At 37.4% G+C, this 27,362-nt stretch overlaps 1 protein-coding gene across 1 annotated transcript in view; it reads left to right on the forward strand.

Moving 5' to 3' along the window:
* SORCS2 (sortilin-related VPS10 domain containing receptor 2) overlaps nt 1-27,362 on the forward strand; it is a 505,634-nt gene that overhangs the window by 398,091 nt on the left and 80,181 nt on the right. The window contains exons 4-8 of the mRNA XM_010003145.1: nt 6,496-6,660; nt 11,324-11,397; nt 20,394-20,458; nt 22,666-22,784; nt 25,493-25,582. Coding sequence (XP_010001447.1) covers nt 6,496-6,660; nt 11,324-11,397; nt 20,394-20,458; nt 22,666-22,784; nt 25,493-25,582 — 513 coding nt within the window. The remainder of the gene's footprint in view (nt 1-6,495; nt 6,661-11,323; nt 11,398-20,393; nt 20,459-22,665; nt 22,785-25,492; nt 25,583-27,362) is intronic.

Below are 27,362 nucleotides of genomic sequence, written 5' to 3' on the forward strand. Positions count from 1 at the left end.
AAATAATTATCGTCTTGCTTATCCTACCTGACACTTCTCTAAATAAGAAGTCTGAAGAATTGACCTGTAATTGGTATCCCCTAGAAAGTTCTGGTCAGCATCTTTGAGGTGTTCAGTTACAGAGATTTGGCAGATTTAGATACATACATATTGCCAACCAACACAACGGGGCAGGATTTTCAGACTGGTCATGGACATCAATCATAACTGTTGTAGTACTTTCTCTGTGGACATTTGTTATTATGACATGTAGCCACCTTTAAACTCACTTCAACTGTAGTGAAAGTCCTAGAGGAAAGCCAACTGTTTCAAAATCATTTCATTTTGCTCTCAGATTATATCATTTCGTGCTTGCCTAGTTGCAGTGTAAGCCAGTTGTTCTCTGTCCAGCTGTTCCTAATGTGTTTTTCTGTTAAGGTGCTGACTCTGATACTCATTCCCTCTTCAATGTGTTTTATGTGTTACCAACTGCTTCAGTTGGCAACAAGCTCATTTTAACATCCTAATCTCTTAATGTTTGCTCCACATTCTAAAGATCCTAATGTGTTGCTGGTACAAGAGAAATAATGTCACAGCTTCCATTGTGATATGCCAAATGATTAATGAGGTGAGCACAACACAGGGGATGCAAAAGCATAATATGTGCTTTCAATTATCCCCACCAGGATGGCTTCATATTGCCTTTGATTGTGTCCCAAGATTGCGATCATTGTAGTGGGTTTTTCTTGGGAGCTATTCTTAACATTCAGAGAATCATAGAATCACTTGGGTTGGAAAAGACTTCCAAGATCATTGAGTCCGCTCATTAACCCTACTCTACCAAGTGCAGCACTGAGCCATATCCCCGCAATATGAGAGGATTGTTGTGGCCCAAGTGCAGGACCCGGTACTTGGCCTTGTTGAAGCTCATACAATTGACTTTGGCCCATCAGTCTAGTCTGCCCAAGTCTCTCTGTAGAGCCTCCCTACCCTCCGGCGGATAAACACTCCTTCCCAACTTGGCATCATCTGCAAACTTACTGAGAGTGCATTCTAAATCCTCATCAAGTTCGTTGATAAAGATGTTAAAAAGAAGTAGTCCCAACACTGATCCCTGAGGAACTCCACTTGTGACCGATTGCCAGCTGGATTTAACTCCATTCACCACCACTCTCCCACCTTCCTGTCTCTTACGACGAACCTCATAGAAGCTAGTTGTGGAATGCGTCTGTGAGACAGTTTGAAAGGGGCTTTTGAAGAGGAAGTAAATAAAAATTCCGGAGAAAGCTGTGAATGCTGACCATGAAAAGTATTGTACTGTTCTGAGAAAGTAATGTTCTGTTCGTTCGTATATGTGTGTATTCCATCAGTGTGTATTTACTCAGTTACAGATACAAGCTGATTTTCTAGGTCTTGTTAATTTTCAGTGATTCATTAGGGATTAGATTCATTAATAACTTATGTTTGTGAGGAGTGATTTTGGATGCAACTTCAAGGGAAGAAGTACAATATTAAACTGCTTTCTTGAAGTAATTTTATTTTACCTCTCTGCTTGGAATTATCTTTGTTGATCCTTTATATGTTGTTTTTACCACTATGAGAGTAAAAGGAGTCTATTCACTACAGCTTTGCCACTTGTGACTTATCAGGTCTTTCATGCCTTCCAAGGTAGAAATCATAAACTTTGGCAGTCCAGTTCCTGTGTTTTACAAATGCCATCAGAGAAGTATCATCTCACTTATAATTTGGACCAGGGGTTGAAGCAATTTCTATATCAGCCAAATGTACCTAAAAACACATAATGTAAATTGTAAAAACAAGAAAAATAGATGAGCTAGTTGCTTACGCTGAAGAACGTTGAGGGTGTGACTGCAGTGCTCTGAAGGTCTATGGAAACTCCCCTGGGATTGGTAGTGTTGCAAAGAATATTTGTCTTCAAAACCCATGTGGGCATGCAGGCTTATGTGATGGTATCACTAGGAGTTTGGTGTTGTCCTCTGCCCATTAGCCTTGTCTCCAGTTTAGCTAAGAACCTTATTCTGGATGTTAAAATTACATATTCTTAATAGAAATTAATTGACCTTAGTGGGGATGGACCATAACTTTAAAATGAGTTGCATGATTAAGGTTTTTGCTGGAGTGAGTCCAGCACTCTTTAAGATTCAGTCCCCATAGCCAAATCCTCTGTGTCCAGTGGGAATTCAGTCTGCTGGAGATGACTGAAGAGGTGTAGGTGCCTCCTGGGCATGGCTTCTGTTTGCTTAAATTAAGATGTACTGTACTTTGATTACTTACTGGGCTCAAAGGAGGTTTTTTCCTTCAAGGTCAGTTTAGGGTTCTCAGGAATATGAGCTGTCTGGCTTTCTGACCGTGTGCAGAATTACAGAATTAAAAAAGGGTGTCTAATTTCTCTCACCACTTAACACAGAAATCTCCTGTGGCAGATGCTGTGAGTCTAGAAATTTCTTCATGGTGGACATTTTTCCTTTTTATTTTTTCCTATTTTAACACTATAGAAATGGGAAGAATACAAAGAGTAAGAATTAAAATTAAGATCAGTTGCTGAAACTGAAAGAGACGACACAATTTAAGTATGTTAGAAGATTGCCTTGTTTTAGAGAAAGTGCTGATTAAGATCAAATTTATCTTGAGTTTACATTTTGATAGGACCTAAACTGAGGGGAGGGGGGTTATATTTCAGACACAGTGCAAATGATGCATGTTAATATCCTGTGTTTATTGCCACTTGAAATTACAGCATAGCTTTGAATTGCTGCCAAATCTACAGTTAAGACTCCCTAGTAATCACTATGATTATTCCAAGTCTTCATGGTAATAGTGGAAAAAAGAAGTATGATACGCAAGCTACTCTAGCCTAAACTGTCAGAGTATTTTCATCCTTTGGGGCTCAGACTGTGATTCCACCCACTAGAGGGGATGGATACACAAGCACATTGGACAATGAATCCTGAAAGAGAGATTAAATAAATTGATTTAATTATGTTATTTTCAGATTTATTTGGCTTTTATATTACCTCCTACCTCACTAACTTCTCCTGAAATGAGGAAAACCTTAGCTTTTCTTTGGTTTTGGAATGCTTTAATTCATATGTTGGAATGGTGTAGTATTTTTCATTTTTATTAGAAATCTTTTTTATTCCCTCCCTGTTGATCTATAACATATCCCATTTTTACTAATTTTCTTTACAATGCATTGATAGTTTATCTCCTTGAAATATTCCTTTACTTCTGCTTAACTATTGGAAGTTGTAGATTAACATCTGATTTGACTGTACATGTGTTATTGTGGTTTATTTAGCTGATGGGAAATTATGAAGTGAGGTCAGGGAAAGACAACATAATCTGAAGTTACAATTTATTAAAAAAATATTAAGAGTCTCAAACGAGGGAGAAATGCTTTGTAAAAGTTGTTTAAAAGAAGCTTAAGTGAAATTTAGATGTGATTAAAATACGTTCTGGTTTTTGGATACACAATTATTCAAGCAAGTAGTTGTTTATTTTGAGTTAAAACCCTCAGCAATCATTGTTAGCTCTCCAGATAGTATGTCCCAGTTGCATCCCTTCATCATTTGCTAGCCGGAAGGTTTTGCTATTTGTTCCACTTACAAAGTAAATAAAAATTGTTATTGAAAGCATTTGATGTGGGTAAAATATTTACTCTGAAGTATTTTCCTCAATAAGTAGTGTTAGCCGGCAGGCAAGTCTGAGCACTCAGTGTGTTAGCTGTGGGAAGCAAATTGGTATGCCCAGCACATAGTGATCAGTTTAAACTAATGAAATATAAATCAGAACACTGAGTGAAATTCAAAAATAATGAAATTATTTTTGAATGATAAATGAATTATGAAGTGTGTGTGAATAATAGTATAGTTAGGGACTCTGCATATATGCTTAGATGCCTACAATCTCTAGCCTATTTCTTATCTGATTGAACTCTGAAAGATACATAATGTTTTTGAAGGGCAGCATTGGCAAATACTACAGCATATTTGCTTTCCGTTATATATAGCATTTTTTCTTATGACTGCAGTTTCTAGAGTTATTGTCTCTTCAAACTGCTCTTGGGTCCTCATTATGAAACTTAGACATGCCTATACTCAAGGCTCATTAACAGTGAAAACCACTCCCACATTATAAACCTCATTTCTTTATTATTTTGAAGCCAGTATTTTGGTATTTTTGGAAGCATAGGATTTATTGGGCTAGAAAAAGAAAACAAGACAATGGCTCTGTAGTCCAGACATTACTGTACAAGTGCAGTTTATGCCTTTTCTGGAATAAATGCCATAGTCTTTTGTTGTCTTAGTTGTATTAATTTTATTATTTTTTTTTAAGTGAAAGCCATCGCCTAACAGGAGAGAATGAAGATATTTACAGAAAGTGATATTTTAACTAAAAGACTGTATGTAGAGATACTAAACTTTCTATATGGAATTACTGCCTTACTGCTTCTAGTCTTAGAGCATGGAAGGCCTTGGACGTGCCACAGTCCAAGCATGGGTCTCAGGACCAGCCTTGTGCATGCATACAAATGCAAGGATGTGCCTGGACACAAGCTGCATCAGGAATTGTGGAGCTCACACTGCAACCTGGCTTGTGGAGGTTACCTTAGCACAGAACTGGGTCCTTTTTTTCTGTGATCTGGTCTGGAACCAGTGTGAATGAGCACTATTTCACTCATTCAGCATGCAGATGGTTTGAATTAATTAATTTTCAAGAAAAACTGGATATTTTAAGCCTGAGTTGTAGATGGTAGTGTGGCAAGGAAAGTCCAAATCTCTGTGCTGGGCATAAACGCTGCTTCACTCCACCTTGCAGCGCAAGCCAAGGACAGGGCAACACACGACAGGACATTCCATTTTAGATTGGTGCCAAGACCTCTGCAGAAAACCTGCCAAATGAGTGTGTTACAGGAATCTTGGAATGCTATATCTAGGCCACCAGCAGTAAACTTGGAGTGTATATAGTAATAAATTAATCACATACTACTTGAAGAGTTTACCAAGAGATAGGAAGCCATTCAAACCAGCTGGAATAGGGGGTGGCATTTGTGAAAGTGTCATTTATAGAGGCTTTACAATAAAAATGACTGTTTCCTACTCTTGGGTAAAGCATGTAATAAAAAAAAATAAATCACAGCAAGGTTATGGGCTATTATCTTGCTCTACTGACTGACCTAGTCACACAGCTAATAGCAGTTTTGGCTTAATGTGTGCTTTGGTGTGGAGCTTCTGCACTGGACCCTGAAGTATAAGTACAATTCTGTATCTTGTTTAAAATGGTACTCCAGTATGTGCCTCATTTTAGGTATAGGAAAGCTTTGCAGAAATTAGTGCAACTGTGCAGTAAATTGCAGTAAAAGGTCAGTTCAGCTGTCATATCTGTGTAAGTAATTAGAAACTTCATAATTTTTTTTTTTAACTTCAGCTTACTCTGCAAAAGTACACTATATAAAATTTGAACTGTTATGTCTATTATCTTTCCTCTCTGGATTCACGTTATTGTAATGCTGTTTGCTCTGTGCCATTTATCTCTGTAAGCAGTTTACAGTCGCTCTATTACAGTGATCAGGATTCTATGGTGTCTTCTGCATCAGTTCTTGAATATTTTAAATACATTTAAATATATTAAATTAAATATATTAAATACATTTAAATACATTCTTTAATAGCTTTTGAAGTATAAGACAAATAGATCTGAACTGGCCTTTGAAAATCCAGGGTTTGTTTTTAGGATACCAGTTGATAAAGGCACCCTTTTTGAATGCAAATTGGGCCTGTTTGATCTGGAAACAATTAAAATAGATTCTCGTATTGGCCTTTTTAGAAGCATATTACAACACGCTGGCCAACTGCAAAAGGTGAAGAAGTTGAAAAGAGTGCAATTCTGATTGAATTATCAAGGAAGAATTTCTTTGTTGCTGAAAGCCTGACATGAACTTCTTACAAGGAGAAACCTGTGTTTGTATCAAGATATTATCTGGGCCTGAGAAGGAAATGCAGATAAGTGATTGGCATATTTTTCTGCGTGAAGGTGAATTGCCATTTTATCCAGAATGTGTCAGCAGGAGGAGAATGACGAAGCAACAGAGAGATGTTACGAAATAGTTGTTTCTCCTGAGTCAGTCTTGTGACATGATAAAATTATTAATTACTAGTATTAATTCTTTTTTGGTTAGTCTGGAAATTTTCTCATGTGGCCTCATGAACTTGGCACATGGACAAAAATCTAAGGCAGTAATTTTGAGTAAAGATGAAGAACATCATCAATTTAGTGTGATTTCTAAGAGAAGTTATAGAATTCAACATTTGCAGATTTGGTCAGGGAAGATTAATAGCATCTTGCAGACCTTATCTCCCAAATGCTTTTGAGTCCACAGAATTTTGATAGGTGAGCTATGTACATGACCTGACATTTACACAAGAAAAATAAGGCTGTGTTGTCTGCTATAGAGTAAACAGTCCTCTGATTATGTGTTGTTGTTTTCTCTTTTAGATAATTCTTGTAAGCTCTTCGCATAATGACCGAGACCAAAGTCTTTTCATAAGCACGGATGAAGGAGCCACTTTCCAGAAACAACCCATTACTTTCTTTGTGGAAACTCTCCTTTTTCACCCAAAAGAAGAAGATAAAGTACTTGCTTACACCAAGGAAGGCAAGGTAAAGCTTGAAGATACTGCATTTTTTTGAAATTGAGGAATTGTTTTGTTAAGGAGATATAAAACAGTTCTGATATGCTGATTAGTGCTGCATTTTACAAAATATCGGTTGCCCAGAAGGGAATAATATTCTGGTTTTGAGATTTGAATATTTATTGTCTTTGTGTACAAATCTTTGTTTTTACAGTAATTAAAATTCTGGGATTTTTAGTTGATACGGATATTGGTAAAATTTATCCTCCTGCAAAACAGAGTTAAATAGTACCTCTGAATTTTGCTCCTCCCTAGAAAGTGACCATAAGCAATTGCTCTATAATTTATAGTGTAGTAGAAAGTTAATGAAGCTGAAATAGCATTTCCAAGACTGTTCATGGGATGTAAAATAAAGTAATATAAAATAAACAGCACAGTCATGCAGCCGAAGAGGATTTGGGGAATCAGCGGATCTGCAGAAATGTAGAATAATTCTCTCTTATGATGTATTTATGTCCCTTTCTGATTCAGGACTTGTATCATGGGATTTGTAAATTTTGACCATCTTTCAGATTTCTTATGGTTAAATTATAAAGACATTTTTTCTGGATGGTTTATGCTAAGCACTGATGAATGCACAGGCATTCTGAAATTACGTAGTTCATCTCTTTATCCCAGTGCCAAAACTGCAGCTTTAAGGTCACTGTGATTCTGTCCTGCTAATGGTCTTGGCTCACCTCGATTGTAACTCCTATTTTAACTGAAGTTAGTAAACTCCAGTCCATTTTAATCCTTGTCAGACTTTAGAGAAGGTGTATATTTAGGTGGTGAGATTAGTCTGAGAAAATTGCTCACGCTGCAGCCAGATACTGCGCTGATTTCAGTGATGTTGTATCAAGTCATCATTTGTTTTCTGGGATGTATAAGTTAATAGGTCATTCCAAGACAATTCATATTTACAGTAATTTGCAAATAAGTGTAGAACTAGAATAAAAAAAAACAGCAAACTAAATTCAGTCACAAATTACATGAGTATTTTACTTAGCAGCTTCAATTTGAATTCATAACACAATTACCGATGTGTTGAATTCACGTTATGTAAACACGTTACTTCAGGGAAAACTAAAGCCAGGAAAAGCTCTTTTTCACTTTGACATTTGTTTCTGTGTAAGAGTCCAAAGATTTTTATTGAGAAGTTGACCAGCCCCAACCAGAAGGCAGAAGTACTTCCAAGGAGGAGAAGGGGGCAGGAGCACCAAATGAAGCATTTGCTTTGTGTTTTGATGAAATCTGCATGATAAGGGGAGGTTTTCAGGCAATTTATTCTTCGATCACCTTCCAAATGGAGTGATACTGTTACTTGCCACATTTAAAGTGCAACTGTACAAAACAAACAAACAAAAACAAACCTGTAAAAGAATAGCTCTGCATTAGTGTCAGGAAGGGTTAATCAATCTGATAGACTTTTCTCAGGATTTCAGTATGAGACCGTAAAGTCTTCCTGAATAAATCTTACATCTTTACCTAAGAAGGCCTTTAACTATAACTGAGTCAGTAACCTGCTGAAATTTTGAGTAAGATCTGATACATTTGGCCTGGTGGGGAGAAGAAGGTGAAGAGATATTGGCAGAGGAGCTGAAAATCAAAATAGCAACTCAACATAGGAAGAGGTTACTGTACTAAAATCACTGGTCTTGGAAAATGGTCTTGATCTGAATTTGGCCTATGGAGATTGTATACTCCAGGTTTTTGAGTTAGGTAACTCTATCTTCATTGAAAGAAAATAGTGTCAATCTAAAACTCAGAAGCCATTACCTTCTGTTACTGAAATTATTTCTTACAAAGGCAGTTTTGAGAATACAATGAGTACAGGATCATATCCTTCATAAAGAGCAGTCACACTTCTCTGTCTACTGGAACATTGTGGCCTTTCTCTCAATTTTTGATTTGATTTAGGACTTATTTTATATTGCAAAATATCTGTTGTTCTTTCATTCAGAACCCTAGTGTTTTTTCTAAATAATTTTGTAGCCTCTAGTTGACACTATAAATGAATGCAAATTCAGTCAATGAGGTTGGATTAATTCATTTACTGCCTGAAACCTACACTGTTTTGGTTTTTTTTTTCTGGGTACCTCAGTTATAATTAATAACAATCAGTTAGTCATAGATTCTATATAAATACTTCTAGATTTTTTTAAATCTCGATAGGGATGCTGTAGATTTTAATTGTACATTTGAAACTGAAAGGTTTGCTGGATGGCAAAACTGAGAAAAGCATTTTTATTTATTTTAAAAAGTGATTCCACACATTTATTTATAGGTGGTAATAAAGAGAATTCTAAGATAGATTATATGTGTTTGCTGAAGCCAAATATTTTAGCAGTCCACTAATATAACTGTTTTCATCTCATATTTGATTTCATTTAATAGTTTTATCATATGTACATGTTTCAAAAGTAAAAACATATTTTTAATTAAGGGAAATTGAATGTCTGTTTAAGTTAGTTTCAGGGTTTTTTTTAAACTTATTTCAAATACTGCATCAATTTACAATTCCTCTCAGTTTGAATATGCCTTAGCAGTCCTACCTCACTCTCCCTTGCCATAAGATTGCAAGAGCTTCCCCCTACACTAAACTAAAGTGTTTATTCATAAGCTTCCAGGCTTCAGTCTTAAATATGTGTGATGGGAGGTAGTTTGCATTGGGGTGTGTGGGGGTAGGGTTTACTTTGCTCTTTTTTGGCCCCTACTGCACAGTCACCACTGTTCTAATAGTGTGAATCTTCTCTCATTTTCTTCAAAATTTATCCACGACAAAAGTATATTCCTTTGTTCATGTGTCACTGTTGTCCTTTATCCTAAATAGCTCTTGTCTAGGAACCTCTGGATTCTTTGCTTTTTTTGCAGCTTGGACATGAGGGTTAGGGCAGCTCAATAAATTATCATCTCTTCCAGACTTATAGCAGCCTGCTGAGGCAGGTAGCTGGCTGATTAGGGTCCACACTACACTTTTAGGGAAATGGTCAGACCAATGGTCTTCTTTTCTGTAATGCCTGTGGTGACAAATGTTTGGAGAGGTAAGAAGTTCAGGTTCTCTGTCCTGCACAATCTAGTCCATACAAAGCCACAGCCAGCCCTCCCATAAGGTTGCTCTGAGCCCAATGCTGTAAAATACACAGGTTGTAGCAAGCCCTAACCTATATGATAAAAGCTCTATGCTATAAAATTCACTGGTTGCAGTAAGCCCTTACCTGCATAGTAAAGCTAAGATCAGAAAGTTAGCAGGCAAATCAGGAGCCTGGCTCTTTAGCCCCGTAATTAACACCTTTAGCTCTGAGGGTGAAGACTTTTTGTTTTCTGATCACTTCTTTCTATGCATCGACTGGGTGAATGCTGAAGTAAGCAATCTGAGTCCTGACTGTATTTTCTTACCCAAGCTGTGGTCTACCTGCTTTAATTGAGCATGCAGTGGAACAAAGCCCAGCCACTCTGAAGTGCAGAGTAAATGGGATATACTCTTTCATCTCTGATTCAAAAAATTTAGCCACAGAGCTTATGCTGAGAAAAGTTACCTTAGCCTTTATCTTTACATATTAACATTGCTGGTTTTCTTTAGTGAAACATACATCATCACAGGGTTTATTGCATTTGTCTTTGAACCTGTCATTTTAGAACAAAACCACTTCTTCCTAGTCCCCATAAGATAGTTTCCCCCAGAACTATCACTGACTGATCTGATGCCTTATTCCTGCATCAGAGAACAGATTTATTTGCCTTTCCCCCCCCCACACACCCTTTAGAGTTATTAAGAGAAAACCCATCATATGTAAATTGGATCAAGTAAGAAATGCATGCAGGCAGCAGGAGGCTTTAAATCTCTCTTTTTAGAAGTCTGACACATATTTCCTATTTTAACTGGAGGAAACACATTATGGAGGCAAATGCTGAAAGAGGGAAATTTTTTAATAGCTATTTTATATCTCACTTTATTCTGGGGGAAAGCAGCTTTCATCTGCACTCTTGATATCCTTCCCTATCATTAGGATTTGGTTTTTTACCAGGGGTGAACTGTTCAGAGAGTAGGTGGAACTAGAGACCTCCTCCTCCAGGCTGTCTTCTCTCTCTGCTGAATGACCATTTCTCATGGGTCATAAATTGCTATCCATCAAACAAGTCCTTAAATGCATCTTCCTCATAAACTCTCTTAAGCATTTCTCTAATATCTTTTGAACCTATTTTAGCAGAGTAATAAATTAATTGACTTCCTGGCTTAAAAGTATTTTTTATGGAATTAAGGCTTGAAATATGATAGGAACATTTGGTATTGTCTGATAAATGAGTGGGAAGGAGGAGAAGAAAAATGTCTTTTTTATAGTCCCTCTTGTGTAACCATGCTGAGGAAAAAAAAACAACACAAAAACTGACCCAAAATGAACTGTGAATTGTTTTCATGGTAAACATTAAGTCATTGTCACTCACTTTTGTTCTTTATAGATCATATTTTAAAATATTTTCTCTATGAAAGGTTATTACTCTAAAAAATATTGTAGACAGTCCCTGGTAGTGATTCTTTCTTTCTTGTTGTGCGGTGTAACTTTAGTAGTGACCTAGGACCTGTCTTTGAAGGTGTACATCATTAACAGTTTCCCACCATCTAATTTTTTTCTTTTTTGGGGGGTCTTTTGTAGGTCTACGTATCCACTGACTTGGGGAAAAAATGGATCCTTCTGCAGGAACGAGTTTCAAAAGATCATATTTTTTGGTAAGAAATCTGTTATTTTCCAAATTAAAAATGAACAATAAAAGTATTTCATGAAAATCAGAAAGATATTTCCAGAAGCACTGCTGGGGACAGTATGAGTCTTGGTGTCTTTTGCAGATCAAGTGTGTCAGTGTTGTGTCCACTGTTGCAGATTCATACCATGATCATACCAAGTGCCAACACATACAAAGGTCTGCTATGAAGCCCAAGATTTAAAGAAAGCTTGATGTCCAAATAAATTTATCTTCATTTTACTGATGAACTTGATCTTTAGAAAGAAGAGAAATCTTTTTACATGGGAGACATTGAATCAGACCTATTAACTCGAGTCATAGATAAACTTACACTCTTAATGAAAGTGGTAAAAAAAATTACTATTGAGCTTACATATATCATATGATTTATTTTTCAGCTGAAATATTTTTCAGTCTCTCAAAATGCTTAAGAAGTGATTTAAACAGGTTGTAAAATGTTTGAAGAATAAGTTGATGCCTGTTTTTTATACAAATGAAATTAATTTGGAAAGCATATAACTTCTCTTACACCAAAATCAGCCTTTTGCTACTGTTTTCAGTTTATTTTGCATTTAAATCAGGTCAGTTTGCACTCACAACATTTATCTAGCTTCTACTTAAAGAAAACAGAGAATGTCACATTTTACTTTAATGCTTAAGTATGGACTGTGCATAAACGTATCATTACCAATAATTGATATTTGTTATTACAGGGTTAGTCATAACATGCTAGACACTTCTCATCCTTAAATGACTTTTAATTTCAGTTCTAGAAGAACTCTGATTTGTGTCAATTACTTCAAGTATAATTAACCTTACGTCTGCGGAGCTCTATCTGGGTTTCAGCAATATTTTGCAGAGTTTTCAATATCAAAATGGATTTACCTGATCTTGTTTGCAAGATTTTTTATGTGTTTGGCATTCATGCTGATCCTCCTTTTTCTTCAGGTAGCTGCTTTTCTCTTGCTTTGAAAACAAAACTAACCAACCCTCAAGCTGCTTAAGCTGTTTGCGTAGAGGTTGCAAAGCAAGAGCTGTCTCAGTACATACAGATACATTGGCCACTGGCCAAAAAATGTAACTTGGCGAGTCCAAAGGTGTGCTGGTGCGTGTGCTGCTGCTGAAGCTGGACAGGGGGAGATGTTGTGGCCCTGGGCAACCTACTTACTGCCCATACTTTTAGAAAACCAGCCTGTGGTTGGTTTGTAGTGACAACCATCTGATTTACTGCGTTTTGTCTCAATCTTTTCTTGCTGAAATACTTAAATCAGCCTGACACTTTTGCTTACTTGCTCCTATAAGGTATACCCTTATTGAAGAACTAACTTCTACACAGCAGCTGAAGCTTCACAGGCAATACACTTCACAGGTCTCTTTACCGTGTGATAAGGTATAATAATTTAGAAGTAACACAGTGGGTCAGAAATGTCATGTCTGCCTTTTAACTGATTTTTCCTTAGCAAGATTATATAGGGTATAAATCAGAAGGATATGTGGCTCTGCCTTAAATCAAAATGTCTTTTCACATGTATTGGGTCTGAAAACTATCCAAGTTACTAACAGATAAGAAACAACAGTTGAAACCTCTCTCTTGCAGACTTATTTGATGGTCTTTTTCTTATCCAAATCTAGGTATATTTAGCACTCTTAAATTATGAAAAATGTAGCATACTACTGAAATGTGTCAGTTTTGCTGTTATTCAAACAGTATGTAAATGGGGTTTTTTTGTATGTTAAGACCTAAAACCAGCAAGTGCATATTTAATATTAAGTCTGTATTTTGCCATGTTTCAAAATCCTTATGTTTCCTTATATTGTTCAGACACAAGCAGGGAAGCGTCCTGGAGCTTCAATAGGAATAATTCCCATGTAGTATTTCAAAGTCATGGTTGTTCATAAATGTCACATTCCTCTCAGATAAGAATAATAAATTTGAAGAGTCTGTACATTTATAACCATTAGAAATGTTCTCTCAGGTTGCCTTCCCCCTTTCTGTATAAAGACCATTCTGATTTTTCTCAAGAACTGTATGAGCCAGCCACAGCAAAAATGTGGTAGCAGAAGTTTAGTGCTTCACCAGTAACAAATTATACTTCTTTTCAACTTCCATAGAAATAAAGATAGATAAATAAATAGATTTTACTTCTAATATCATATGGTACATTGCAATATATAAAGAATTTGCTGTGAGTGGAGGGCTGCTTTTCAATTGTTCTGACCGTGCCTTAAGTACCTCTGCAGTTTTACTGTATGCAATTTGGTCTTTCATGACGGTGGAACTACTGGAAACATTATTGTTATCAGTGGAAAGCATGTACCACCATCTCTATTTTAGGAGCATGGAATGCTTTCTTCACGTCTGTGATACAGTGTGGCAGTTCCTTACCTCTTCCCAGCTGTTTTTCCACTTTGTTTCATTTATTCTTTTGGAAAGGAAAGCTGACTAATTCTTCATAGCAGTTTTTCATCTCTTCGCATCTTTGGAGGCAACTGGGCTTCCTAGAGAGTGGGTAGATAGCCCAAACCTGTCAATTATTTAAGATTAAATTTGTGCAATGCCCTTAACAACATGCTTTAACTTTGGGGCAGCCCTGAAGTAGTCAGACAGTTGGACTAGATGATCACTGTGGTTCCTTCCAACTGAAAATAGACTAGAACAGACTTTTTAAAAAAAAAACAGAAGAGCTGTAAGGCTTCAGTTAAATGTAAAGATTGTTGCAAAACAATTGTATTCTAGAAGTTTCTTTATTTTATAGTTCCTCATTCAAGTTGAAAATCAAAATAGAGGAAAAAGACCTGTTCATAAGATATGGAAATACTGAAAATAAATACCCTGACATTGTTAATTAAGAAGCTTTTTTTTTTTACATTTTTCAAAGGAAAATAATTAAATGTGTATTTGAAATAAACTTAAAATGTTATGCTAAATCACACTGTAATTAAAAACAAAGAAAAAATAGTTTTGTGTCAACGTTTAGAAAGTAATTTTTAATTCTTTATAAACACTGGCTAAGAATTTTTAATTTTTCTAAATTTTTTTTTTGTATGTCAAAAGTTTTTATTCTGAGCAAATTCTTGTGCTTTAAAATTAAGGAATTTTGATTACCATTGCCAGTTTTACTGCTGCATATAAACTGCAACTGGCCTTATAGTATTGCCCCAATGTGATGGTATGTTATAGTACCCAACCTTTTAAAGTAATTTTTCAGCTCTTGAGGTATTTGTAGGAGGCAACACAGAGAGTTGGACTTAGAAATAGAATTATATTATCTATGCCAGCCAAACATTAAATACCCACACATCACATGGTATGTAATTGGTTTTGTATATTGAGCCCATTTTAGAAACATAGTGATGTATTATGTGACAATCCTCGAGAAGAGTAGTGCAGTTTGGGATTGCTCTGGCTCTGCTGCTGTTCTTCTCTATCCTGAAGGCTTATGCACTAGTGAAGTTGCTTTTGATTTCTCAAAATAGAGCTTAGTAATAGATAAGTGAAGAAGAGATTGTGAATCAGCTGTCTACACCAGCAGAAATATACCCCAGGATAGTAAGTCATGAATTGCTAATTACCAGGGAATTAGACCCAGCACATTTCCTTTATGACTCTGTCATGCTTTATCCTCTACGCACTTGGATATGTGGATTCTCTGCTATGGGTATCTGTTTCTCTTATTTTTAGCTATAGCTTCTCCATTTTGATGAGAAGTGAGAACAGAAAAATAAAAAAGAAGTTTAAGAAGAATGAAAAAAAGTTTATTTGGGTAGAGCAGTTTTTTCTCAGTGGACCAAAGTCCTTTTCTCATAATGAAATCCCATAGGAGTAATCAATCAAAGCCATACCCATTAATGCCAAGTGTAGCGTGTTCCTGGCTATTCAAGTGTCAGGTGAAAGAGGGGATTTCTGCCATGTTATGCCCTGAAGGAGAAAGAAATGCAAAGAGGATTTAATTGAGTCTTTAACACTGAATTTTCTGTGAGAGGCTCTTGTGTGGGAAGCCAAGAATGTGTGTGGGCAGTCATTTTTACATTTAACTTAATCAGTTGGTCTGTGTGGCTTAAGAGGCAAGGTTTGATAGCAGGGATGTTGAGGGCTTCTGTGAGAAGAGACCAGGAACTGCCCTCAAGTCAGACAATGCCAGTTCCATCTAGCCTCAAGGCAGACCCACCACTGACCGAAGCTGAGCCCATGAGTGATACTGTGGTAATGTGTTTATGAAAGGGCAAAAAAAGCTGAACAACAGCATCTGGGAGAGAGAAGTGAGAAAAATGAGAGCAACAGCCCTCCCTCCTTCAAGGTCAGTGAAGGAGGAGGAGATGCTACAGGTGCCAGAGCAGAGATTCCCCTGCAGCCTGTGATGAAGACCATGGTGAGGGAGGCTGTCCCCCTGCAGCCCATGGAGGTCCACAGTGGAGCAGATAATCCACCTTCCGCCTGTGGAGGACCCCACCTCCACCCTGGAAAGCCCACACGGTAGAAAGCTCCTGATGGAACCTGTGATCCCTGTGGAGGGAGGAGCCCACACTGGAGCAGGTTGGCTGGAAGGACTTAGGACCCTGTGGGGGACCCACACTGGAGCAGTCTGTTCCTGAAGGACTGCACCCCATGGAAGGGACCCACTCTGGAGTGGTTTGTGAAGAACTTGTAGGCTGTGAAAAGGACTCACATTAGAGAAGTGTGTGGAGGGCTGTGTCTGGTGGGAGGGAGCCCACAATGGAGCAGGGGAAGAGAGTAAGAAATCCCCCCAGAGGAGGAAGGAGAGGCAGAGACAACATATGATGTTGACTGACTGCAACCCTCACTCCCCCAGCTGCAGGCCAGGCGGTGAGGAAGAGAAAATTGGGAGGTAAGCTGTGCCTGGAAAGAAGAGACAGGTTCAGGGGAAGGTGGTTTTTTTTGTGGTTGTTTTGTTTCTCACTATCCTGCTCTGTTATTAATTGGCAATAAATTAAATTAATGTTCCCCAAGTTGAGTCTGTTTTGCTCACAAAGGTAATTGGTGTGCAGTCTCCCTGCCTTTGTCTTGACCCACAAGCTTTTCATCTTATTTTCTCCCTCTGTCCTGTTAAGAAGGGAGAGAGGGAGAGTGATAGAGTGGCTTGTTGGACACCTAGTGGTCAACCAAAGTCAGCCCATGGCCAAGACACACCACTCCAGATCTACTGTTTGGATAAAGTTGGCAAGAAAAACTTTTTTGTGAAAAACCATGTAAACATAAGGAATAAATAAGTAGCAGCACACACTGGCCGTGTAGGGCACTGCCTGACTCATTGAAACTGAGTCTTTCAAAGCAGATGTGAAAGTGACAAGGCCTGAAACACAAATCAGTCATGATCAAATGTATTTTTAGCTTGTATGAGTCAAATAATAGTTTTGTCTCCCTGAGTAATTATGTTGCTAAGAGTCAATACCATTTTAAGCTACTCAGCAAAACATTTCCATGCTTTTGACTTGCTCTCTAGGCAAGGCAGTGCCCTTTAGCCAAGTGCTAGAACTGGTCAATATAAGCTGGGTTCTTGTTTCCTTTTGGATTAACTCAGAGATTGAGAGGGGCAGACTGAGGAAACTGGCACGTTTTCAGATGGCCTTTGATTGGAGGCTCCTGCACAGCAAAGAGCAGGTTTGTTTTGATTTGGTTTTGTTTTCAGATGTCCTATTGGAAGATTAATTAATATGCACCCAAGTGAACTGCATCAAATATTCAACAACTGGAGAGAGAAGATCTCTTTCCTTAACAGGCTGACTGTTTGATAAATGTTTGCAGACAACTGCTCCCCTATAAAAGGAGCCTGGACTACTGGAAACAAATGTTTTCTGCCCGAAGTAAAATTTGGGTCACAATTATCATATAAAGGACTGATGCTTATGATTCATATTTTGAGATGCGTAGTGCTAAATGCCAGTAATATTTTTGTTCATGTACATACATAACAAATTTCAGGTGAGTTCACAAGAAAGGGAAGAAGCACACTGAAGCTGCCTATATTTATACCACCCTACAATCAAGTTGGGCTATTTTAGATCTGAAGTGTTGTAACCACACTGTTATGTGATCTGAAGTTCTGGTGTGTTGCACATGCTTTATACAGCATAGTATACTCAGTCAAAAGACAGTTTTTTTTCCTAGAGGAAGACCTGTTTGATCTAAAATTAAAGTTAGTCTGAATTGGAGTGGGAATTTTAATGGTCAAATGTAAACTACTAAAACAACCTAAACCAGGAAACCCTAAATTTGGTGGCAAGCCCTTCTTTACCCAAGTAAAACAAAAAAACCCAAAGAAATAGTCCCAGATTACTGAGTTATGACAAGCTGCATTTGAAACTACTGTGAGAAGAAAAGTGGGGGGGACTCTAACTAAACCAGACCAAAAACCTTGCTGAACTTTAGAAGGATAGATCCCATGAAAGTGTTTGTTCTATTTAGAGGACAAAAGGAATAATAATTACGCTGAAATGTTAACTAAAAAGGAAGAAGCTATTGGACTATCAGAGCCCATAGTGTCTGTGCTTTATAAGAGGTCCTACCTTACAGCCAGCTGGAAAACAGTAAACTGTGCTTGTGAATGTGGGTGTGGACACAATCCTTTTACTGGTACAGTGCATTTGTGTTGTGGTAGAAGTAAACTGAGCCTCCCTTTTGTTAGTGATTTAAGCACAAGTGGAATAACAATATTGCTTCTTAAAATACTGTTGGCAGAGGAGTCCACTGAAATGAGTAGATTTGTTTAGTCTTCAAGTCTACAGTTTCATGTTCTCTGCATGTCATGGTGTAACACTGGGCTGGCAAATAAATGGGATAGCTTAATGTGGTAGGACAATAAGAAGAAATGCTTGCCAAACTGCAGCTCAGAGCTGTTGTCCTAAACTACGGGAAGTGATCCAGCTGGTTTAGAAATAGAGGACTTACCATTTGGAAGACCTGATCTCCTGTTTATTAAATGTCAGTTTTAAAAGGAGGTGTAGGGGAAATATCTGAACTTTGCAGATAAAGAGGTATTACTTTTTCCTGACTGAGTTAAAAAAACCTTCCTCATTATTTATTCCCATGTATTAAAAATAAAAAAGTCTAAATGAGGAAAGCAATCTGGGTGGGAAACTTTCATTTTCTGTATCCATGCAGTGTTAATTAAAAAAAAAAATAAGTTTCAACTGCTTGCACTAAAAGATTACACTAGAAGCAAGGTTATGGGCCAATTGTGCCAGCTGCCATTGTTAGGGGGAACATGGTAGACAAAAGATCATGTCACTTCTGAGCTGTTGAAAGAAATATTAGAAGATAAAGATATTGACAAATATCTCAAACTGTGCTTATGAAATGGTGTGTAATAAATTATAGATACGAGAGGTTGTTTCACATGTACCTAAAAAAACCCTATGTTTGCATTATTGATGATGACCAGCATGTCAGGCTGAGCCACAGAATATTTCAACCCTAAAGTTTCTGTTAGTTAGTCGTTCAGCTGCATGGGGTCCAGCACAGAAGTAAAATATTCAGCAAACATAATTTTCTTCCTTCAGAAAGCTGGCTGCAGAGAAGATACCAGGTTTGATTTGGTGTTCTGAGTATCTAGAAAAATAAATATAGCACACACAGCAAAAAAGTTAACAGATCCCTTCCCTCTCCTCATATATATTCTTATCAGGCATCACTGACTATAACATGTGTTTACTAAAAAATTCCCACTGGAAGTTTCCTTCACATCTTATGGCTTGGCAGGAGCTCATCCCTCCCCCTTCCCTTTCTTCTTTGGCCTAATAATTTATCTTATTAGATAAAAACACCATATGTGATTATTTCTGGTTGTTATCCAGCAGTGGAAATCATCCTGTCTCTTCCCTCTGGCCTGTGTTCCTAAGGAGCCACCAATTACTGAGTCTGAGTTACAATCTCTCCTCATAAATCAATGCTATTAAAGTCATTAAACAATGATGTAATTTCAACCCAAAGTATAGTTTTATTGCACTTAATTATTAATAATTGTATCAAAATTATCATTTTATCTTCAGTATTGTAATGGGCTTTTTTTAATATCTGCATCCAGCTGCACTTTATCACTCTGTATCTCCTTTGCGTGTCTTCAGCTCACATCTGCTGGCTCCATGGACTTACGTGCTAGGGAAGATCAACGTAGCTATGGGAGTGGGGCCGAATTCTGCTTCACTTAGTGACAGCACAACTGTCAACTCAGAGCTTTCTCTGTGGAACCTTCCTGACTAATGACAATGGAAGGGCTGGAAAACGTGCAGCTGCGGCTGCCCTTCCCAGGTTGGGATGAAAGCCCTGAGGATAGAAAACTCATCTTTTGGCTGAGCATATTTGACGTGGGAGATATTAAGAGAAAATCAGCCTGTATTCCCATTACAATTTTTCAAAGTTAAATTGCACTTTGATAAATTCTGACTGAATTTCCTTCTCAGGATATTGTTCTCAAAATTATTATTCACTTTATTCCTTTGTCAAAGCAGAATCTACTCTTCTCTTGAATGTACTAACCAAAGATGTATCAATTTGTTATGGAAGCCATGTGTCACGTTTAAGATATTTCTAATGAGAAAGGAATCTAAGTCTTTTCTAGCACTAAATCTGCCTTGTAGTCTCAAATGTCAAAGGTAATTGTTAAAAGATGCTCTAGTGCTTTCCAGTGAACGTGAGCATATGCATCTCTGTGTGTATATATATCAATCTATGATTATGAAGTTTAGTTTCCAATTTCATACTTAGTTCTGTTCTTTTCTCCAGTAGATTCCATTTGTACACATATTTTAGTAAAAGAGATTCTAAAGAAATTTATGAAAAAGATAATGCCAAATACATAAAAAATCATTCCAGATATAAGTAACAGGACATTATAAGTGAGATTTATTTTAATTTCTCAGCTAGAATGTTAAAGCTGGTTAGTATGAAATCATCTCTTCTCTTCCATCCACATAATTATTATTCTGTAGATGACTCTGCATAACTTGATTATATTATGTTCTCAGGGCTGTTGCTGGAGTTGACGGAGACCCTGATTTAGTTCATATGGAAATCCAGGACCCCAGTGGAGGTATGGAGATGAAAATGTTATCAGTTGATACTCTAGAGTATGGTAATTTATCTTGGTTTTAGAGAGTTCTTTTTGGATTTTTTTTAAAAGTAGTCAGAAGAGAAATTGTGCAAGTTGGATTCTTTGTGTTTATCTGTAGTCAGCAAAGATGTCCTTTTATATAAAAATACAGTATGATTTAAAATTTACTTGTTTTCCGCTCTAAGAGGAATTGACATCAAGATGCTATGCTCTGTTGAAACTCTCCATTACTAGTGCAATTTATTCTGGCAGTTAAACATTGAACATTTTTTCCTGATTTGCAAATAAAACTGACAATTCAGTGTTAGTGCTGGGTAAGTGTCTGTTAAAGTGAATCATTGCATATGTCAGTCCTACAACACTAACCACTGCCTCCCAGAATTTCCTCATGTTATAGTTTCCAGTATACTTTGATACTTCAAAAAGAAAATAAATGAAAAAGCAGATTAGCAGTCAGGATGTGTTGTACTGAAGTGTCACTGTGGTTCCAAAAACTTGTATAGTTTCTTGTTACCAATTGTACTCTTGAAAGAAAATTTAATTCCTTGAAGCAGATCGTCTAAGTTCCTGTGCAGTCTTAAAAATATGTTGTAAGGAGTTTGGCTTTCCGTGATCCTTTAGCTTTTCTTCATTTCAGCCCTATTAAAAAAAAAATAAATTATGCTAAAATCTGGATGACAGTTTCTAAATTTTTAGCAGTGAGATTTCTGAGACATGGTGACCCTTACACAGCCCCATCATCTACTGTGTTTGAAGGCAGTGTAAGAAGATTCTCCAGGAGCTAGATAGAAAGAGTTTTTAAAATTATTATTTTATTTTTTATTTAACAGAAACAGCAGGAAAAAACCAAAAACAAATCAAAACTTGCAAGAAATATTTCCTAGCTGGGTTTTCAGAAAGCTGACTTTGTGCACTTACCGTCAGTACAAGCATTGCCCTTGATTTCAGTGGAAATAGCATCTTTGTACTACCTATTGATAAAGAACTGTAATGGATGTCATGGGAACTATGAATAGCTTCAAGAGTTTTTTATGGCCTTGCTCACTTGCTCATTGCTGCACTTGCTCAAATAACCTTGCTGGGACTATTTGGACATAAGCAGGAGAACTTGAATGGCCTCTAGCTGCCTGTTCAAAGACATTCAGATTTTAAAACAAATATTGGTATCTAGTATACTGGTCTGGCCTTTTCTAATTGAAAGTCATAAAGCATGGAATGCATTTCCTGTTCCACTGCAAAAGTAATGAAGGCACTTGCTCAGAGGTGCATTAGTTGCTCTTTCATGCTGTATCTAACTGCATGGGGAGAATTAGTGATCTGGACACAGGATATAACTTTTTTTCTCACTCCACTTGAGAAAGTCACTCAAGTATTTTGTGCTCAGAAGTATGTGAGGAAGGATGATCTGTACAAAGGCTTGAATCAAGATGGTCTTTGGGCAATGGCTGGTGTAGGATAGGATTATTGACTGTGCTCTCTCTGATAAGAAAAGATCGCATCAAAGATGCAGTGATGCTGTTCTAACAGCCCAGGGAGAGAGGATATTCCTTGCCCATTGCTAACTGGAGAGAAAGGGAGAGGCCATACCCTCCACTGATATAAATCAGTCCAGGCTTTTTCAGCAAGATGTTAACTCCAAATATAGAAGTCCTGCTGCCCCAGCAGAGCAGTTCAAATAGTGTGTTAATAGTGTGTCTTAACTTTCCTACAGAGCTTTGAAAATAGTCTTTAAAATTCTGCATGCTGTCTATTATATAGACTCTGATTCTCTTCTCAGTCATCACAATTTTGTAGTAGGGTTGATCTATTGATTTCAGTTATGTTGTGTCAGGCTGCCATTTTCCCAAGTGAATAATTTGGCTCTGTGCATAGGTTGAGTCAGAAATGATGCTTCTTCTATTATCCCCGCCCGTGAATGTCTCATTCATCTAACCCCTAGTCTCTCTGGACCAGCAACATTTAGATAATAACAGGCTGCCTCCCAGGAATGATCTGAACTGTAAGCAGTTAATATATTCTCAGTACATTGAAAACTGGAAAACTCTTGCATGAGGGTTTAATAGAATAATTTTACAACTAAGTCCATTGGCAAAGGCAGCACTTTACCTACATGAACAGCATTTTATACTGCTTGCTTCTTTTTCCCTTGATAGCCTTGTCATATGTTTCTGTCTCTCTTCCCTCAGGTTATCGCTACATCACTTGCCAGATTCAAAATTGCTCTGATAAGATAATGACAATCCAGTTTGCTGGTGGCACTGATCGGGATTCCTTGACTGTGCAGGATGACTACATATTTCTTCAGGTACTGCCACTTTCTGGAGATTCAAATAAAAAATAATAAATTTTTAAACACTGCAGCAACACTGTAATGTGGGAACATGGAGAGACCTGCTCCAGATCAGGAATGACTATTTATGAATTTGTACATGGAACAAAGCCCTCCTTTATCAGTAAAAAAAACCCTAATGCATCTCTAACTTTTATATCCAGTTGCCTATTTATACAATCAGTTTTAATTTATCACCGACCTGGCCTTAACTAGATGTAAATTTTCAAATGGATCATGTGGTTCAAACTTACTTTTTCTAAATGCTGTAATGTGTTGGCCAAAATGCAACCCCTTTAGTTTTATGCTTTCAGTCTCTCTTGGGTAATTTCCACTTCCTCCATGGTACAAAAAATTTCCCTGAGAAGAGCATCCAAGAAAAGCCACTGACAGAGTAGCAGCTCACATGGATTCTCCTGTGAGGAGATTTTCCTGGGAAAGAGTTTATAGAGTTGCACTTAGGAAGCAAAAGGGTGAAATGGCTCTAGCTGGGAAGCTTGTAGCAACTTGTGATGATCCAAATTACATCAGGGTTATTTAATTCCCAAACAACAGGATCTTTTCAAAGGTCTGCATGGCTTGGAACATTTAGCACTTCAAAGAAACAGCAAAATGGATTAGGAAAAGTATTTTTGCTTTAAACTAGGCATGTTTCAGCTCAAGTCTAGCACTCGTGGCATCTTGCTCAAAGGTATTATTATCATCATCTGTGGCTCCCCCCAGGCTTACTCTGAAATACATTTCACATCATACAGATGGTGAGAAGTGTTTTGAACCATGTAAACTTCCAGACTGCTGGGCTCAGCAGAACAAAGGCTGCTTCTCCTCAAGCATTTTGTTTTGCCAGACCAGTTGTATAATTATATCTTGAGCTGTTGTTTCTTTATCTTATGGTAGAGGTGGGCAGAGATGAAATGTAAGTGTAGTCTGGAAATATAAACCCAAAGCAATGCTCAGTTGCTACTACCAAAAATGATGTTGTTGGTAACATAGTCTCTGTAGATCTGAGACACATCAGTGCTAGTAGAAGACATGTGCAGATTATAACTCTTGGGATCCTGTAGTCACACCCTGAGGTGTCATGCAGGACACAACTGTTGCAGCGAAACCACACAGCAGCTGCATGTCTGAGGAACAGTGCACTTCCAAAGCCACAGGGAAATTCTGTTATCACTAGACTAAAATACTGCTATGTTATCAGACCAGAGACTCCTTCATATCACATAAATATCTGTCAGAAAGAAGATGGAACAGAACAAAAAAGAGGAGAGTTTGAGACTTACTGCCCTTGTCATTGCTCCCATCCATGCAGCTGGGAATCAGATCTTGGAGCTCTCCCCATGCTGATCCAAGCCGAAATCTCAGACTTTTACCATCTCAGAGGAAGATCTCAACCCCACTTCTTCAGTTTGTATCCACAAAGATCAGGAAGTTTCTAATACTAATTTCTTTTCCAGTTTGCACTGGGAGTAAGACAGGTTCAGAGGTGATTTTACTGGGAGGATTAAAGTTTCAACACTATTTTTAGGTACAGATCAGCCTTCAATGTCAGTGAGGCTTGACACAAGTAGCTGCTTCAACTGATTCTCACTTGCCTTCCATCATCATCAGTCATTTAACATGAGTGACATAAAATAAATGCATAATGATCAAGAAGGCTATGAAATGATGGATAAGACTGCTGTTTAACACTAATTAAGTAAATGGGGTGAGAATTTTGGTTTAATCTCTAATTTAACAAATTACATTCCAAAAAAGCATCACACTCTCTCTACCACAAAAAAGGAAATTGGTTTAAAAAATGAGTGAAAATTATGATGATGTGAAATACTTTTATATCTTTAAAATATTCAGACAGAAGGATGTGCTGTCATGTATCAAGTCTATTTTTACCAAGCCAACACAATTTTGCATGCTTCAGTATAGGCTGTTTTCCAAATCAGGTTTCCTTTTTAAACACAAAAATTGAGGAGAAAACCAGTGAGATTAGGGTAGGATTTTAAATGGATTTTCTGAGTCAAAGAAAGAAGACACATCTGTTTGTGTTTCTTTTCCACAACCTGGTTTGTCATGGGCAACCAGAGAAAAATTTTACACTTTCTTTTTTGACCAGTCCATTCCTGCAAAACAGCCACCCTTTATAAACATAGTGAAAATTACTGAATAGCCATTACCTAGCTGATCTTCTGGGGGAAAAAAAGGAAAAAAAAGTGAAATATTCTTTACCTAAGGCTAAATCCTTGTCTAACACAATCTGATGGGGCTCAAGAGGTCTATATAAGAGCACAGATTTTGGTGTTTGATTTCTGACTAGAGATACCTGGGGAGGATGTTAGTTAAGTATTGTCATCAATGGTTATTGGGAATCTTCCTCTTGGTGCTTACGACTGGAATAGCAGATGCTGAAGTCTTAGGTACCACCCATAACAGATGGAATGGCAAAAGAGGGAAGTAAATAACATTTTTTCTTTCTAAAGCTGGGGGAGAATGTAAGAATTTAAGTCTATTTGGAGTCTGTTTTCTCACCATTTTTCATTTATTCCTCTAGGAGTACATTGTGCTAATGAATCACATGTAATAGAAGAAATAGCTATGCATTTCAGGTGCAGCTTAAAGACACAGCTTTCCATCACAAACTCTATATTTAACATAAATTATCACAGGGTTCTGTTTTTGTTCTGTAGACGACATCAGCCAATCGGACCAAGTACTACGTGTCGTACCGTCGCAACGGCTTCGTACAGATGAAGCTGCCGAAATACGCTTTGCCAAAAGTAAGTGTACACACTTTTCTTTCTATTTGCACACTTTTCTTCTTTTATACCTCAACTAGCTTTGTTCTTTTCTTTTTTAACCTCGCTATTTCAAGATTGTAATTTTCCTTGCAAAGATATCTGAGCCCCATTTGTGGTATGTTCTCACCCGACTATTTTCTAGATGTGTAGTAGGTGATAACCCATAGAGGGCAAGAACATACAGTAGCTTATTTGTCATCCACTACCTCAGCAGTTTGAGCTTTTCTTCCATGAAGCAGTGCTACACACCCAGTAGCAATGTAATGATACTGAGTGGTCTTTCAGAAATCATTTACAGCTTAATTCCACATGGTGTTTTCTGGTATAAGCATGAATAACAATATAGGAGAATTTTACCAGCTTATGATGCTCTGTTTCATGAAAGAATCCCAATATGAACTTCAATTACTTAACAAAATCACAAGGTTTGTTGAGAGGTTCCTTCAATCTAGCATATTTTTATAGCGACAGGGTTTCCATCTTTGCATAGTAAATTAGCATTAAAGCACAGACAGATATTTCCATATGGTTTAACTGATGCAATTGAGGTTTTGTGCTGAACTTAATGTGTTTCATAGCTTTATGAATAGTTAGAAGGCTTCTACAATCCCCCCCAAAAATGGCTTGGGGGTTTTAAAGACCCAACTGGATAAAGCCCCAGGTAACCTCGTCTGGCCTCACAGCAGGAGGTTGGTCAAGAGACTTTCTGAGTTTCCTGCCTTTTAATGTGATTCTAGGTGATTCTGTCACTTATTTGGTAAAGAACTAAGAAATGTTATTTTTCCGTGTCTTGAAATGCACAAATTTAATTCATGACTCATCTAATTAAAGACAGTGGAGTACAGTGTATTTCCCCCTTTAGTTGTTATTTTTCTAAAATAAAGACTGTTTAATGTTTTCTCAATTTTGATTTTATATATATATATATTTAGTATAAGTGGTGGTCTGTAGTCTCCTGGTTTTAAATATGCAACATATTAACAAAACCCTCAAATCAAGTCCTCAGATATTTTTTGGATATGCTTCCAATAATACTATGGAAATAGCTATTTATTTATCTAGACAAGAAATGTATGTAGCAAGTAAATATACCAAGACTTCACAAAATTATTTCAGTGTTTTTGAGGCCTTCAATGTAGCCTTTATGCTTTCATGGGGAAATATGTAGTTAGGAAAACAACAGGAGACCATCCAGTTCTGAATGGTAAAACACGCCATTTATGCAAACCCTGAGGGACTGCAGCCCTTGGACAGTTCCCGCAGGGGCAGGGACACCTCAGAGGACTGAAGCCTATGGGTGACCTAATCTGGGACAGAAAAAAACAAGTAAGGAGCAATGAAGGAAAGCAAAGAATAAACAAGTGGTGGCAGAAAGAAACCCTTCCCTCTATGACCCCAACCCCCTGCTCAGCCTTACTGAGTAGTAGGGAGGAACCAAATTAAAACAAGGTGGAAACCACGGGTAGGACACCTTCCACTAGATCACATTGCTCCAAGCCCCATGTCTTGCAGGCATCCATGCTGGCAGTAGATGAGCTTGCATCAGCTGTGAAAAGCAACAAATGTTATGGGAGGGCTGAAGACATGACATGCAGTGTGTGACCCAGATCTTTATGCCATGGAGCTTTCCTTGGCAGAAAAAACAGTTTAAAAAGTCTTCCTCAGTCGTTAATTTCTACTATTCTTCTGCAGTTCACTATGAACTGTGTTGTGTTTGCAGGACAGCACTATAAACAAGATCAGTGTAGCAATATAATTG

This window comes from Chaetura pelagica, unplaced genomic scaffold (assembly GCF_000747805.2).
Source record: "Chaetura pelagica isolate M959 unplaced genomic scaffold, ChaPel_1.0 scaffold147, whole genome shotgun sequence".
Classification (NCBI taxonomy): domain Eukaryota; kingdom Metazoa; phylum Chordata; class Aves; order Apodiformes; family Apodidae; genus Chaetura; species Chaetura pelagica.